This window comes from Leucopleurus acutus, assembly GCF_964270905.1.
Source record: "Leucopleurus acutus genome assembly, chromosome: 16".
Classification (NCBI taxonomy): Eukaryota; Metazoa; Chordata; class Mammalia; order Artiodactyla; family Delphinidae; genus Leucopleurus; species Leucopleurus acutus.
Genome location: NC_139158.1, coordinates 60305476 through 60321095, shown reverse-complemented (window position 1 = coordinate 60321095; position 15620 = coordinate 60305476). Strand labels below are relative to the sequence as shown.

At 55.4% G+C, this 15620-nt stretch overlaps 1 protein-coding gene across 1 annotated transcript; it reads right to left on the bottom strand.

The window, feature by feature from the left end:
* Positions 1–406: 406 nt before the first annotated feature.
* SCRT2 (scratch family transcriptional repressor 2) lies at positions 407–12021 on the bottom strand (the record flags this gene model as incomplete). Its single annotated transcript, XM_082856198.1, has 2 exons — positions 407–1188; positions 11889–12021. 2 exons carry the CDS (start codon positions 12019–12021, stop codon positions 407–409), a joined length of 915 nt encoding a protein of 304 aa, XP_082712324.1.
* Between the last annotated feature and the right edge of the window lie 3599 nt (positions 12022–15620).

Sequence of the window (15620 nt, the reverse complement as noted above, 5' to 3'; positions counted from 1 at the left end):
GGGGGTTTAGGCCTTACATTGGGGGCTCCAGTAGAGAACCGGTCTGAGACTCAGCTCAGAAATGAGAGGAAAGGTCGGCAAGTTAGAAGGGGAGAGGTGCAGAGTCTGGGGGCGGGGGGGGAGAAAATTCCGGCTCTAGGGCCCGGGAAAGGTGCGGACCTGGTGCCTGAGTTGGGAGCCTTGAGGGCGTGGACAAGGGGTCAAGGTTCGAATCTTGGTAGCCGGTAAGGAAGATGTGGGTCGGGATGTACTGGGGAAGTCAGTGCCGGAAGCGAGTTCTGGGTTAGGGGTGGAGAGAAAAGTTCCGGTCTGGGAGCAGGGTCCCCACGAGGGGCGTGGGCAGGGGAACGCAGCTGGGGGACTCTGAGGGCGCAGGTGGGGGGGGGGCCCGGGAATGTCGGGAGGCTCAGCTGGCGAGGCCGGCGGGGGGTGGCGGGGGCGGCTCGGCCCCCTTGACGCAGGCGGCCTCGCAGTGCTTGTGGAGGTAGGACTTGAGCGCGAAGGTCTTGTCGCACTGGCGGCAGCGGTAGTGCTTGAAGGCCGAGTGCGTCTGCATGTGTGCGCGCAGGTTGGAGCGGTCGGCGAAGGCCTTGCCGCAGTGCGCGCAGCCGAACGGCTTCTCGCCCGTGTGAGAGCGCATGTGGCCCTGCAGAAGCCAGGGCCGCGAGAAGGCCTTGCCGCACACGCCGCACTTGTGGCGCAGGTTGTGCGTGAGCACGTGCATGGCCAGCGCAGGCATGGACACGTAAGCCTTGCCGCACGTCGGGCACTTGCGCGCCAGCTGGCTGTCCAGGCTGCGGTGCGTCTGCTTGTGGCGGCTCAGGTTCGACGACGTAGCGTACGTCTTGCCGCACTCGGCGCACGCGTGCCGATGCCCGCCGCCCGCCGGCGTCCCCGCGCGTCCCCCAGCGCTTCCGGCGTCCCCCGCGCCCCCGGCATCCCCGCCGCCCCCGCCGCGCCGCCGGCGCGAGCGCCCGTCCGAGATGAAGAAGGCGTCCATGGAGTAGCTGTCGGTCACGGCCGCCTCCCCGCGGAAGTAGCGCGCCGACAGGCTGGACTGCGGGCTCTCGGGGTCGCTGTACTCCTCCGGCGCCGCCGGCGGGTACGCGGGCTCGGCCGGCCCCAGGTCCAGGCCCGGCTTCTGGTCCGCATCGTAGCTGCTGGGGGGCAGGCAGTGCGGGGCGTAACCTGGAGGAGGCGAGACGGAAGCGGGGAAGGTGAGGCGCCTGGGAGGCGTCCACGTGGCCGCTGTAGGGAAGTGACGGCTGCTTGTACGATAGCAGTCGCTGTCCTGCGCCTGTGCTCTGGGGGTCAGGCTGCCGAGTTCGGATCCTTCCTCCGTGGGCCGCAATAAAAATCACCGCACCCCACCCTCGTGGAGCGCGATGAGGTCAAGTTCTACTGGCTTTGTGGTGACTGTCAAATGCTCACAGCCACGCAAGGAAGGTATTATTATTGCACCCACTTTACAGATAGAGAAACTGAGGCGTATAGTCTAAGCCCACAACTAGTAATTGATGGAGCCAGGATCCAAACCTTGGCAGCCTGACGCTAAAGTCCAGGCTTTCTTTATTCCAGCAACATTCTGCCAGTTCCAGTCCTAGGACTTACCTGAATCTCAGTTTCCTCATCTGCAAAATGGAGCTTATGATCGGACACTCCTTCCCAGGGTCTTTGGAAGGACTGAGTAAAGTGATGAGAATGATGCATTAAGCACTTCCCGTGCGCCAAGCTCTGCCACCATGCTTTACACATGTTAACTCATTCAATCATCACAGACCCTATGAAGTAGATCCTGTTATAATCCCCATTTTACATATAAGGAAATTGAGAGAGAGAGAGAGAGAGAGAACACACAGGAATTGCTATATAAATGTTAGCTATTATAATTATGCTTTTTACTTGCTTGAAAAAGCGACTTCACTGAAGATTATTTAATTGTCTGCCTCCCCCACCAGGCTGTGAGCTTCCCGGATGGGATCTGTGTGCCTGGCTCAAAGGAGGTGTGCAAAGAATATATGTTGTATGAGAGAATCACAATCCTGTTAGACCCACCTCCCGGGGTTGCTGGGGGATTAAAAAGAGGTCACGTATGTGGCATGTAATAGATGCTCCAAGAAGGGAACTTCCTTGCACTTGCTCCCGAGCCTGTTTTGCTCCCTGCTCCACTAGAAGCCTTCTGGAGTCCCCCTATGAGATTCGTTCCCGCCCCCCCACCCCCCACCCCTCGCTCCTCTCTAGAGCTGGACCAGAAATCCTTTCCATTTGGGATCCAGTGACTGGTGGTGGGTGGGCCAGGGCATGCAACAGGGGCTTTCCCAGGGCAGGGGCCGCCCTGATTTGTCTCTGCTTCCCTGGGCCTTGTGTGGTCCCAGCACCCTCCTTGAAGCCCCTGGGGCCTGGGCTCCCAGGAGAGTTTCTGTTGTAAGCAGGGAACTGGATTCAGAGCTTTCGTCCCCTTAAACAGCCTGCCTGATTCAGCCTTCGCTCTTTTGCCTCTCATAGGGCACTTCGGGATGGTCACAGGGTGAAGTCTGTGTGCAGACTGTCCCCCAACCTGGAAAGCAATGGTGTACCCGTTCTTTCCGTCTGTCCCTTCAGCTGCCCACACAGGGCCCTCTGAACACAGAGGTGATTGGGGATTGCGGGGGTGGAGGACTCAGTAGGGAGGGGCACTGTAGTCAGATGCAGAGAGGGCACTGGTGGTGGCAGCTTTATAATGGGGGGTGCTCAGCCTCTCAGCACCCCATCTTCCCCTCCTTTGGTCTGGAGGTACCCCTACCTCCCACTCCAGGAATCAGGCCTGGTACTAAAGCCCCAAAACGTTCAGGGAGTATTGTTTCAGACTGAGTTGAATACCTGTTGGGCATACCCAGACTCCCTCTTTCTCCTTCTGTATTTCTTCCTGTTGTAATTACTGATGATAATGGTAATACTAGCTGATATTTACAGAGCACTTCCTAAGTGCCAGGCTCTGTGCAAAGTACTTCACTCCCATCACCTCGCTGAATCATCGCAAAAATACCTGTGTTACAGATAAGGAAAACTGAGGTTCAGAGTGGTAGTGGTACTTGTTCCACCACTACCACTCGCTCAAGTGGTAGTGGTGGAACAAGAGTTGGAACCCACTGCACTGCTCCTTTTGTTTTCCACATGCTGGGAGGTCCCTGAGGAAGGGGCCATGGCTGGGTTGTTCACCTCCTGTCCCCAGTGCCCCAGCTAGTGGACACTTGATAAGTATTTGTGAAATGGGTGGTGAATGGGAGATAAAGATTTGCCAGGCCAGCCTCAATCCCCGGCCCAGCAGGGTCTGCCATAGACCATTCTGTCTCCTTGGTCTTGGGACAACTTGATTCCCGACACTGATTGTAGCTGGGTGACCTGGAGCAAGTTGTGCATCTTTCTGCATCTCTGCGCCTTTCTCTGGGTGTGGGGCTAGTATAGAATGCATTTGGAGGGGGTCACTGATCGTGTGGCCAGTGCCTTGCATGTGCTGTTATTAAGGAAGGATGGCATATTGGTTAAGAGCACAATTTTGGCACCAGACTACCTGGATTGAGTTCCAGTTTTACTATTCCCTGTTGTGTGATCTTGGACAAACTGACCTCTCTGTGCCTCTGTTTCCCCAGCTGTGAAATGGGGGAAAATAAAAGCACCTAACCCATACAGTTTGCAGTGCAGAGTCCGTGAATAAGCAAACAATAAGTGAAAAGTGAACAAATAATAACCAACACTCCTGGAGCACTTATATATCAGATACTATTTAAAAGCTCTACGCACGAATGCATCCCACCCTCATGACTCTGAGGTTGGTACCATCTTACAGATGAGGAAACTGAGGCATAAGGTAGTTAGGTAACGTGCCCAAGGTTGCACAGCTAGTAACGTAGAGACGGGATTCCAACCCAGGGCCTGGCACATGTTGGCTGTTATTATGAATAATAATAACAAATCTCCCCGGATGGGTTTCTGTGCTGCAGTTTTCTTGGCAACTGCACAGACACATTTTGCAGCTCCAACCTGGGCCACTGTTTCCTCACCCAAGATGTGTAATTTCTGGTTCATGGTCTGGTGAGAAAAATTCTGGTGACCCACGTTGGTAGGAGCTCAATGGACCGGGCAGTCCTCGCTGCAGCAGGGCCCTCTTTCCGTGGTTCCCTCTGGTGGTGGCCTGTAGTACTGCAGCACCTTTCTCTTGTCGCTTGGAATCTCTATATATTGTAGAAATAGGGGCGCCTCAAACAAAGGCTCCTCCTCAGCTTAGGGACAGATGTGAAATTGCCTTCCAGACAGGAACTGTGGGGCCAGACATGATGGCCAGCAGCTGCGGAGTTTGGCATGGGTTGTGGGGTGGGCGTGGAGGGTTGTATGAGAATTTATGTGGTCATGTTGGCAGAGGTGGTTCTAACTTACTTTGTGACCTTGGTCAGGTTGCTTAACCTTTCTGGACTCTGTCTCTACCAGAAGAAGGTTGACTGGGATGCTCTAAAAACACTCTTTGTGTCGTGGCTGAATAGACCCCTCAGTGATGCCCATTGTCCTGTCCCCCATCCCCCAACCCCGTCAACTCCACCTCATTCTCAGATCCACAGACCTCTCCCTACCTATGTGACCTCGGGCAGGTTATTTAACCTTTTTGTGCCACATCTGTATAAAGGAACTCGTAATAGGATTGAATGAATTAATGGTGTAAAATACTTAGTACAATGCCTAGCACACAGTAGCCTCTCAAGCTGTAGTTTTATTGTCATTATTATTGTCACTACATCGCCTAGTGATATCCTTCTAATCTGCTAGAGAGTGAAGGGGACACACATGGGTATCTTAGGCTGCTGTGTGACCTTGGGCAAACAACCTCACCTCTTTGGGCCTCAACCCTGGAGAATCCTTTAGGACACTATAGGCAATGCTCTTCTGACTCTGTGCGTGGAACTCAGACAAGTTTTGGGTGCCTTCCTCTGCCTTACAGGTGACTGTAGAAGGCTGAGCTGCTGGTCCCCCAGCCAACAGGGTGAGACAGGCCTCTCTTGTTTGGGTCCAGATAGAGGCAGGGAGGCCCCGGGACTCAGAGAGAAGAGACTTGGCTCTCATCCTGGCTCTTTTACTCATACTTCAGCTGTGTGACCATGGGCAAGTCACAAGGCCTCTCTGGGCCCCAGTGGCCCATCTGAGGGATAGGGAACAGAGCCACTCCTGTGACGTGGGGCTATAGGGAAGGCTTAGAAACACTTTGGAGATGTAGAGATGTCATGTACATGTCACCTGAGAATGACTTTTGGTTTTCCCTACTCAAGAGTCTTGATATTTTAGACTGAAGGTCCAGAATACATTTTTAAAAAATTCTGCAAGGGAAAAAAAATTCTGCAAGGGAATTTTATGAGAAATCGGGTGCTGGGTGCTTTGCAGACATTGTCTCTTCCAATTGTCTGACCCCTTGGGATGAGGGTGGGGGCATCTCTGAGAAGTACTTCTGCTCCTACTGCTTCCAGCTACCCCTGTGCCCTCTCCGTGTGCCAGGCACTGCGCCAAGCCCAGAGGCCCAGAGAGGGGAGACGAGTTGCCAAGGTCACTGGAGGAGGAGTAAGACTCAAAACCCTCCAGAGTCTGTGTTTTTTTCCAAAACCCCTGAGCAGGCATGGAGACCTGCTAGGGGAGGGAAGATTTTCAATTGGTGGGAGGAAAGGGTGGTGGGTTTCTTCAAATACTACCACCCAGCTGGCCTGTGTCTGATGGGATGATGGGGAACTGGGGGTGGGGAGAAGCTATTCTTCTAGAAAATGCACCAGCCCTTTGTAAATCTTTGTAAATGATCAATAAAAGTAATGACTAACACTTACTGAGCACTTACTGTGTACAAGGCACCCTGCTTGGTGCTTTATGCATATTAGCTTGTGTCTAAGGGAGTGTGGTGGTCACTTGCCCCGGTGCCCTAGTTCTACAGAAGCTGAAGCCCAGAGAGGAGACTTTACCAGATCACAAAGCAAGTTCACACCAGAGCTAGGCTGGCCTCCTGACTCCCAGGCCAGTGTTCCTTTTCCCAGTCTCTCTCAGATTCCCAGTGTTGCAAACTTCCTCCAGGGAATTTCCAGCCCAAATCCCACTTCCCTCTCTCAAGATGAGCAGAAGAAGAGAGGGGCCTAGTAACGGGCCAGCTTCCCAGGTGGCCCACTTTCCTGAGGAGGGCCAGGCCCTGCTAGGTGGGGGGGCTGGAGGGGCTGCTGCATGAGTTTATTTAGAGCTGTGTCTTGCTGTGCCAGGGCCTCGGGCCTCGAGAATCAGCTCCAGCCAGCTGAGCAGAAAGCCAGGTCTGTCAGCAGCAAAGCAGGATAAAAATAGTTTCTCCTGTCTGCTCACAGAGCTGGGCAAAGGGGCTGGTACCTCCCCCTCCCCTTATTATAGCATCTTTGTTAGCGGTTCCCTGGGCACTGGACCAGAAATGACACCCACCTCCTCCAAGGGCCTGGCAGCTGGTACACCTGCCCACTGGGGGGGGGGGGGTCCCTGAGTCCAGATGAGTGGTGGGCAGAGTGAGGTCTGGCCCAACATAACCAGGGCTGTAGGGTGCGGGGCTCGTGCCCACTGTCTCAGACCCAGGGAGTGTTGAGAGGATTCCAGGGCCCCTCCCCACCATCCCTCCCTCCTGAAATCCCCCATATTCTGGTTTTTCCTGACTGTGACCCAATTCCCGTGGCCCACAGGGAGGTCCACAGCTCTGCAGGAATCAATAGGAAAGATTTTTCAAGGGGTTGTGGAGATAGGCATGGTGGCTACGGGTCTGGAGTTGCCCAGCACTGGTTGGTGGAGCAGCCTCCTGCTCCCTGCAGGGTGTCTCTGGGGCCCTTTCTGGGCCTCCTCGAGACTGGCTGTCATGCATAACGCACATTGTCTCTCCAGACCCCCTGCTTTTCTGCCCTACCCTCTCTGTGCCCCAGAAGGTGCCCATGCCAACTTCCCTTCCTAGCCAAAGGCTGGCAGTGGACACTTCAACCCAGGGGAGCCCACAGCTGGAAGGAGGCCAAGAGTTCTGGGGGGCTCGTCTCTCTCAGTAGCGTCTCGCATGCCCCCCAGAGGGCCTCCAGGCTGTGGGGATCCCTGGAACATGTAGATGAAGGACCCCAGGGAGGGGTGATGCGGTCTGCCATTTATGCCCTTGTCATCTCGGGCAAGTAATCTCTCTGGCCTCAGGTTTGCCTCTGGCAGTTGAAGCTAACCTTCCTCAGCACTCTGCTCTCACTGCCATTTGCCCACTGTGTGTGTGTGTGTGTGTGTGTGTGTGTGTGTGTGTGTGTGTGTGTGTGTGTGAGTGAGAGATGGGGATGTATAAATTGCTGTGCTGCCACAGGGACTTGATGTACTCTCCTGTCCTCTCTCAGAAGCCACAAACTGAGACTGTCTGAAGAGTGGACACTCCGTCTGGGCCCCTCATGTCCCCCTTGTGACCCCAGGCTTTAGGGGGGACCAGGGGCCCCAGATTCAGTATCCCACGTGGACCCTGTTGTTCCGCATTCCCAGTGACTAATTCTTAGGAAAATCAGATTTTTTGGGTCCCTAGAAGGTCAGAGCTGAAAGAGATCAAGTTTGACTGCTTCTTTTCATAAGAGAGAAACTGGGGCTCGGGTAAGGGAAGATTAGTTCAGAGCCACAGAGAAAGCTGATGGTGGCTCTAAGACGTGAACCAGCCAGCCTTGAGAATAGACCTGGACATGACCTTGGACTAGAAATTGGATCTGGATCCTGATCCTGGAGGCTGAACGTTGACCCGGACATGGATTGAAACTTGAACTTGGACATGGATTTGTTCTGAATTTTGGAGTGGACCTGTAACCTGGGACATTGACCTTGGACCTAGACTTTAGACCTTGTCCTAGACCTAAGATTGGACATGGACATTGGACCTGGACATTGGACTGGACGTTGGACATGGACTTTGAACCTGGACGTCTGCCATGTCTCTGATCTTGACCTTGGACCTGGACCAAGACCAAGATGCCCGGGGTAGAACACTCATATGGGCCTGCTGTGTGTCCTTGGGTACCTCCTCAGCCATCTCTGGGCTCCCTCTGCCAAGGGATTGGGGCTACCCTTTTGCATCCCTGCTCCCCAAATGGGCTTTCTGAAGTGTGGGGTAGATGTGTGGCAGTTGGGGACTTTCAGCCAGGTTCCCAGGCCTGGCCTGGAGCGACTCCCCGGAGCCATCAGAGGGGGTAAGCAGAAGCGGGTGCTGGTATAATGTGGTCACTAGATAAGCCTATGGGCAGAAGTAGGAGCGCTTCCTCAGCTGCTGGGGAGGCTTAATGTAGCTGCAGAGGACAGACAAGTGCGTTATTGGATTGGCATTGATCCCTCATCTGCCTGGGTCAGATGCACTCTGAAGGAGTTATGGGGGCAGGATGGGGTGGGGGTGCAGAGGAAGGAGGACCTGGCATCCAGCTGGACTTCAGAGTTAGGGTGTGAGGAGAGGTAGACGTCCACCGGTCCATGGAGACCACTGCTATGCAGAGGGATGGGCAGCAGCCTACACTGAGGTGGCTGAGTCCCTAGCATTCCCCAGGATGGGGGCCTAGGCCTGGGAAGGGGTGGGCTTCGTAGAGTTGGAGGGCGAGGTTCTGAGAGGGTTAGGAGGATGTGAGTTGGCATCTCACCGCGAGACGGAATCTGTGCTCGGAATCACCCAAGGGAGAGGAGGGGAAGGGAAGGCTCTGTGGAGGCAGAAAGCAGTGGAGGACGCAGGAGGAGAGGAGGAGGCCTCGCACTGGAGAGGACGGCGGAATTAGATCTGCTCTCCCTTCTTCGGGGAGCTCCGCAGAGAGACCTGGAACCTTCCCCATTGTGGCGCTTCTTCCCTATTTAGGGGTTCTGTGCATTCAGGGGGAGGCTGGAGACCAGATGCACCTGCCACACCCTCTGGCCAGCCCATGGAGGCTGAGAAGGAAGGGAGTAAGGAAGCAAAGAAGAGCGTTGCTGGTGTGTGTGTGTGTGTGTGTGTGTGTGTGTGTGTGTGTGTGTGTGTGTGTATGTGTGTGTGTGTGTAGGAGGAGGAGTCCTCCAGGAACTCTCCAGCACTCCCAGCCTTTCCCTGAGCTGGGGGTACACTCTTTAATTTGGGGTCCTGCATCTTCATCAGTTAGGAGCCTGTGGTTCCCCTGACCTCCACATTCATAGGCTCCCTTCCCCAGATTCCCCTCCCACCAGTCTCATCCTGACCCTGCAGGGATGGCTTGTAAGAGGATCTTTCTAATAACTGGAACTATCTCCAGCCCCAGGCCCTCCCCCTTCCCTCCCTCCTTTCTCCTCCCCCCTTCTCTCCCTCACTCTCCTCACCTCCCCCCCTCCTCTCTTTCTCCTTGTTTACCCAGCACACTTACACACGCTGAGAGAGAAAAACGTCAGCTCAGCAATTTTTCACACTTCCCTCAAATGCTAAGCAAGGTTATTTCCGGCAGAACGGAGACAACGGACCGCTAGGAGCCGGCAGGCTCTCTGAGGACCCCCAGCACCCCTATCCACCCGTGCAGTGAGGGAGCCTTCACTTCCCAATCTGGCCACACCCCAGGGGTGGAAGAGGCCGCCGATAACAGAACAAGGCAGACCCTGTGTTCCCTGGCCATACCAGAGCTTGAAGGGTCACCCCCTGGTCTCCGACACTAACCATTTACTGCAGACACTGCCAGGGCACCCAGGTCAGGGTGCCTGTCCTCAGCATGGGGCAGCCTGCAGAGACTGAAGCCAAGAAAAACGCCTGGCCTCAGAAACTCTGCCACCCTCAGCCAGACATCAGATGGTAAATGGAGCCCTACAGAAACCCTGACAATGGCCCCCTGCATTCTCTTAGATCCACATCCAGTCATCTCCACTGCCTCCCAACCCAAACTTGACCTTCACAGAAGCTGAGCTTGTCAAAGTTGGAAGGATACTTAGATCATGCCATCCAAACTCTTTCACTGCTGAGGAGGCGGAGGACCAGAGAAGGGAAGGCACTTGCCCAAGGTCACAGAGCAAGTCAGAGATCTAAAGCCCAGGCCTCCCAGAGTTCCAGACCAGATATCAGACTATCAGGACAGCCTCAGGATTCCCCAGAGGGAGCTGGTCTGGAGCCCTTTGGGGAAAGGGCCAAGGACAGGGATGGTTCTAGGGTATCAAAGCTGGTAGAACATCCCTGCTGATGGCTTTGCCCTTACCCTGCTTCCCACCATTCACTCAGGGGCTCCTTTCAAAGCTTTTTTGGACTGAATTCAAGGCAAGGCGTTCCTGCCTCCCTCCTGAGGAACAGTCTGCAGTTTTGGCTGTGCATGAGAAATTCTCTGGGCTTCTCTAGGTTTTCTCAGCTGGCCTGGGACAGGACCAAGGGGGACTCGGCGGGCAGAAGCCCAGGGCTTTGTGTCAGTTCCCCAAGGGATCCACATCCCAGGCTTGCAGGCATTTCCATTTCTACCCAGGTCCCCAGCCCTGGCACGGCCCCAGGTCTACCCTCTGTCCTGCCAGCACTCAGATAAGCCCAGCCATATCCCTGGGCTTCAGTCCTCAACCCCAAGAGGTCCTGGGGTCAAGAAAAGAGGACAGTAGAATATGAGACATGTGGGCAAAGAAAAAGGGAGGTTGATTCTCTTGGGGATCTGGGGGAGGCCAGGAGATGAGGGGCTGTAGCTGTATCCCTGATCACTCCCTAATTTCTTTGACCTTGATGAGGTCACAGAGCCTTTTACCCAGCGCCCTCTTGCTACCTGGCTTGGCAGAGTGATGGAATGTGGGTGAAGTGCTTGGAAATCCCTGAGGCAGAAGCTCCCACCCTCCTGCCTTTGCCATCTCAGCTTCCCCCCTCTTCTTCAGTCCTTTCTTCTCTCCTTTTTCTCTCCCCTCCTCTCCCCTTCTCTCTCTCTCTCTCACACACACACACCCCAAAGCTGATGCCACATGTGATGTCAGATTTCTTACTGCCAAAGGGATGCCCCTGCTCCAGACACCTGTCCTGGTGGGGACCATCAGAGGAGAACCCCTTTGTGATCCCCTTCATGGGGGATGGGGTCCACAGAAGCAGTCTCTGATTTTTTTCCACACCCTCCAGAGATCACCCCCTTCTGGGCCTGAATGACCTCTCGTCCCCCAAACCCTTGTCCCTACAAGGCACTTGCTCTGAAAAGAAATAGAGTGTGTTGGGGGTAGGGGACTGACAAAAAACAGCAGGGCTGTCTCTGGAGGGGAGTGAGAAACTGGAGGGGGAGGGAGTGCAGCTCAGGAGACCAGGAGCCACTTTGGGGGAACCCCTCCTAGAAATTCCCTCTTCCTCTCAGTCCCCAGGACAGGCCCAGCCTTTGGCAGGCGTGCGGCTGAGGGTAACAAAAGAGTTGCCGAGAGAGGGGCCCGAGGACACTTGTCTGGCATCGCCAGGGGGAGTAGGCTTGAAGGGAGAGAGGGTGCCCCCAGCCACCCCCAGGGAACCAGCCCTATTTCCCCAGGGATTGGTAGTCCAGGCCGGTTTACCTTCCCCATCAAGGGAGCACTCTCGGGCAACCAGCCTCCTTCCCTCAACCACGGAGAGGGGACCCTCAGATTGCCTTATGCATTAGCCCCCCAGCACTAGCCCTTCATGGGCACCTCTCTCTCTCCATTCTCTCACCACCCCTCACTCTGGCACCAATCTAGGGCCACAACTTTCAAAGTCCGGGCAGGCGCTTGATGGCGGGATGGGCCGACCCTGCGACTTTCCCTTTGTACGGACCTGGCCCTTGCCCCGCCCGCCCAGCCCTTGGGAAGCCCGGGGGGCGCACACAGCCAGGGTCATCTCCTCCCGGGGTTCCCTACCGCGCGCACCCCTCCTCGTGGCCCGAGTTGGGGAGGGCCCGAACTCCCCTCCCCTCTTCTCCCCCACCCCCCCGCCGGGTCCCACTCACCGTTGTCCTCGGGCGGCCCCCGGGCGCCAGGCAGCACGTAGGCGGTCTCCAAGGGGTGATAGGTGGGGGCCGGCACCCCGCTGCACTGGAAGCCGTCCCCTTTGATCTTCTTTACCAGGAAGGAGCGGGGCATGGTGCGACTGGCGGGGGGCTCGGCGGGGGCACTAGCGAGGGGCCCCGGTGGGGGCAGGCGGCCAGCCGGGCGCGATTGGCTGGCTGTGCGGGGTTTCAGCACTGGACAGCTCCCAGCGGGCGGGCGGGCGGGCGGCCGAGCGGAGCCGGCACCGGTGGCGGCGGCCCCGGCTCTGGCTCTGGCTCCCGCTCGGGCTTGGCGGCGGCGGCGCGCAGACAGGCGATCGCTGGAGCTGTGCTCAGCACTCCGGCTGCCGGCTTTATATGGGACGCAGGCTGGAGGAGATCAGGTGGTCCCCTAGCAATGGAACTGTTCAGCGCTCTAATCCATCAAATGTCCCCCAGGACAATCGCTCCGCACACGTTCCCCTGAACCGGCGGCGGTGGGGGCAGGCCAGGCTCAGGGAGCAGCGGGCAGGCAGGAGGGGAGAAAGTGAGGGTGAGAAAGGCGCAGAGATACAGAGAGACGGAGAAAGGGGGGGAGGGAGACAAGGGGGAGAGAGAGAGAAGAGATACATAGAGAAAGAGACATACAGAGAAACGGAGACACACACACTGAAAGAGGTAGAAATAGGAGCAGAGAGACCAAGATAAGGACAAAAAGACACAAGAGAGAAACAGAGAGAAGAAAGGCAGAGATGGAGAGAAGTAGCAACACACACACCCACGGGAGAAAAAGAGAGCTCCAGATACACAAAAACAAAGCACCCCAGGGATGCAAAGAAAGGGAAAGAAAAGTGCAAGACAGAGAGAGGAAGAGAGGGGAGAGGAGGTAGAGTGGTCTGAGCAGGCGGGGTTCAGGCACATGGGGACAGGGAAGGGAATGCAAAGAAAAGAGTGCGAGCTCGCCAGCGGCGATCCTCCTGCCTCCAGCCCTCTCCCTTTCCCCCAATTTTGAAGGGGCTAGTTGTTTGGACACTCAGCTTTAACTAGGGGAAGTCATCCCCCCACCCCAGCTTGACCTCCCACTGAAGCCCCCTGTTGGGTTTGGGGTTTAACTTTCTTCTTCCAGAACTGATGGGGGGAGCAAGTGCCCGACGCCGATGCCCAGCCCCGCTCAGCCAGTCCTGTTCCGGTGCCTAGCTCAGGCGCGCGCTGCAAGAGGAAGTGAAAATCGTCCAGTAATTAATTTCCCTGCTGCCGGGGGGGTGGTGGTTTTGACACATCCGAGGCTGTGTCTTTCCCTGAAGCGGGGAGCAGACAATAGAGACACGTGGACTGGGAAGGGAGAGGGGGGAAGGGAGGGGGAGTGGGGCTCCCGCTGGAACTCTTCGCAGGTCAGCTCCTTTGTCTCCAGGAGGATCTGAGCAGACCCCCCCCACCCCAATCCAGCCAAAACCTAGGGGAGCTCCCATATCTGGGCAGGACCAAGGAGCAGTAGAATGCAACCCCCTGACCAGAGAGGCTGCTTGGCAAAGTGCCATGGTGGTGGGCCGGCCTCAGCAAGTATGGGATGTCCAGAGCACAACAGTCCCGGAATCAGACTCTAGAAATGCCAAGATCTCATTGGTTAACAGCATTCTGCTTATGGGATGCCAGGCTGATGCAGTGTGTATGTGCTTTTGGGACTGGGTCATCCAATACCAGTTGGGAGACTAAGACCCATGGAGGCTGAGAGAGGCCATGGAGGTGCCCAGGATCCCATAGTGAGTCAGCAAAAATTCCCAGAGACACCCCCCGCCCCGGCTTTTGGGCCCTCACACAATCTTTCAGTTGTCACTTAGAAACCTCGGAATGAAATATGGGCCCCTGATCTTGCCAAGGGCCTGAATGATCTGGGGGGCCCTGCCCATCTTCTCAGCCATATTGCCCCATATTTTGCCCTCTGGGACTTTTTTTAACCTCAGTCACAGAGGGCTGAGGTGCCCACACCCTCTGATTCACGGCACACCCAGTATTCCCCACTCCAGCCACACAAGCTGACTTCTAGCCTTGCAGGCTTCCTGCTCTCTCTTGGCCCCCACACTGGCTCCGCTGTTCAGAGGAACCCTCCCTTTCACCCTAGTTCACCCCTACTTGTCCTCAGGGCATAGTTGAGGCATCACTTCCTCTGTGAAGTGCCCCTGACTTCCTACATGGCAGGGCCAGCTTGCCCATGGGCCTCTGAGCTTTGTGACTCTGCCCTGCGTTTGTCTCGGCATACTCTAACAGCTGCAGTAGCGTATCCCAGCTCCCCTACTTACTAGCCATGAGATCTTGGGCAAGTTATTCAACTTCTCTGTGCCTCAGTTTCCCATTTTATAAAATGGGAATAATAATTGTTGTTAGTTCAGGGGTTGCTGAGAGCATTACAAGAGTTGCTGTTTGCAGAAGGGCTTGGAAGGGTGCCTGACATACAGTACATGCTCATTCCATGTGGATTCTATATGTACAGTTGCACCTGGAGCACCCAGGGTTCATCTAACACATGTTTGTGGGGTTGTGTGGAGTAAGTGGTGACCTAGACAGTCCTAGTCCCTCATCTCCTTGGAGGTGACATTCAAGGGACATAAAACTGGGTGGGGATGGAGAGCGCTGGTACCTAGACAGGGTGGCCAGCAAGGGTCACCTGGAAGAGGTGACATCTAAGCAGAGACGGGAGTGATGCGATGGAGCCAGCCATGGGAGGAGCCAGGGAAAGAGTGCTTCAGGCAGAGGCTTCACAAGTTCAAAGGCTCTGAGGCAAAATGAGCTTGGGCCAGTTCGGGAACAGCAAGGAGTGGAAGGAGATGAGGTCAGGAAGTTGGCAGGGCCAGAACCCAGAAGGTGCTCAATAAATCATGAGTGAATGACTGTGGGGTGAGAGTCAGCCTTAAAAGGTGGACATATTGGTTGGAGAATTAACTTTTCACTGCTCACATAGAGGAAGTTGTTGATAGTTATTCGTGGTGTAGTCATATTTTTGAGTTTGTTCTGGGTACTGGGATCTCTGTCCCCTAGGGGTGCCTAGTCCAGTGGGGTAAATAAGACAAGTCGGTGCCCATGAGCTCCACTCCTCTACCTGCTCGATGATTCTATCCTTCCTACCTCTTCCATAAGAGAGGGTAAAACTGAGCCCAGAGAGCTTCACAGGACACTGAGGGTCCACAGTGACTTAGGGACGGAACTGGGGCTGGACTGTCCCTCACCAGGTGGGCAGGGTGGAGAGGTAATCCCCCCTTGAACTGACAGATGGAGGTGATGTATCCAAGGTCCCATAGCTCACTAGTGTCAGGTTGAAGGTCAGATGCCAAGTCTCTGACCTCCAGCTGGTAGGTGGTATCAGCACCTTTAGCAGATAAGAAGAAACCCTCAGCCCAGATGGTGAAGTTCAAAAATACCTACGGGGTCGGATGTCCTTAAGCATGGATGAAATACACAACTTCTGACATGGTTTCAGCACTAGCACGCCATGGAGGGCCTTCTATCTCCCAAACCTCCCCCAACACCGGCTCACTGGTTTCAGAAAGTCCACTGTTAGGAATTCATTTTTCCAAGTCACATCAAATAAGGAAAGAATTTTTTCCCCAGGGATGCTTGCTGTACCATCATAGACTGGAATAAAACCCCCAAGTTGGAGACAATGAGGAGGGGTGTGAAGAAGACATCCCCTGGATGGAATATTCTGCAGCCATTAAAAAT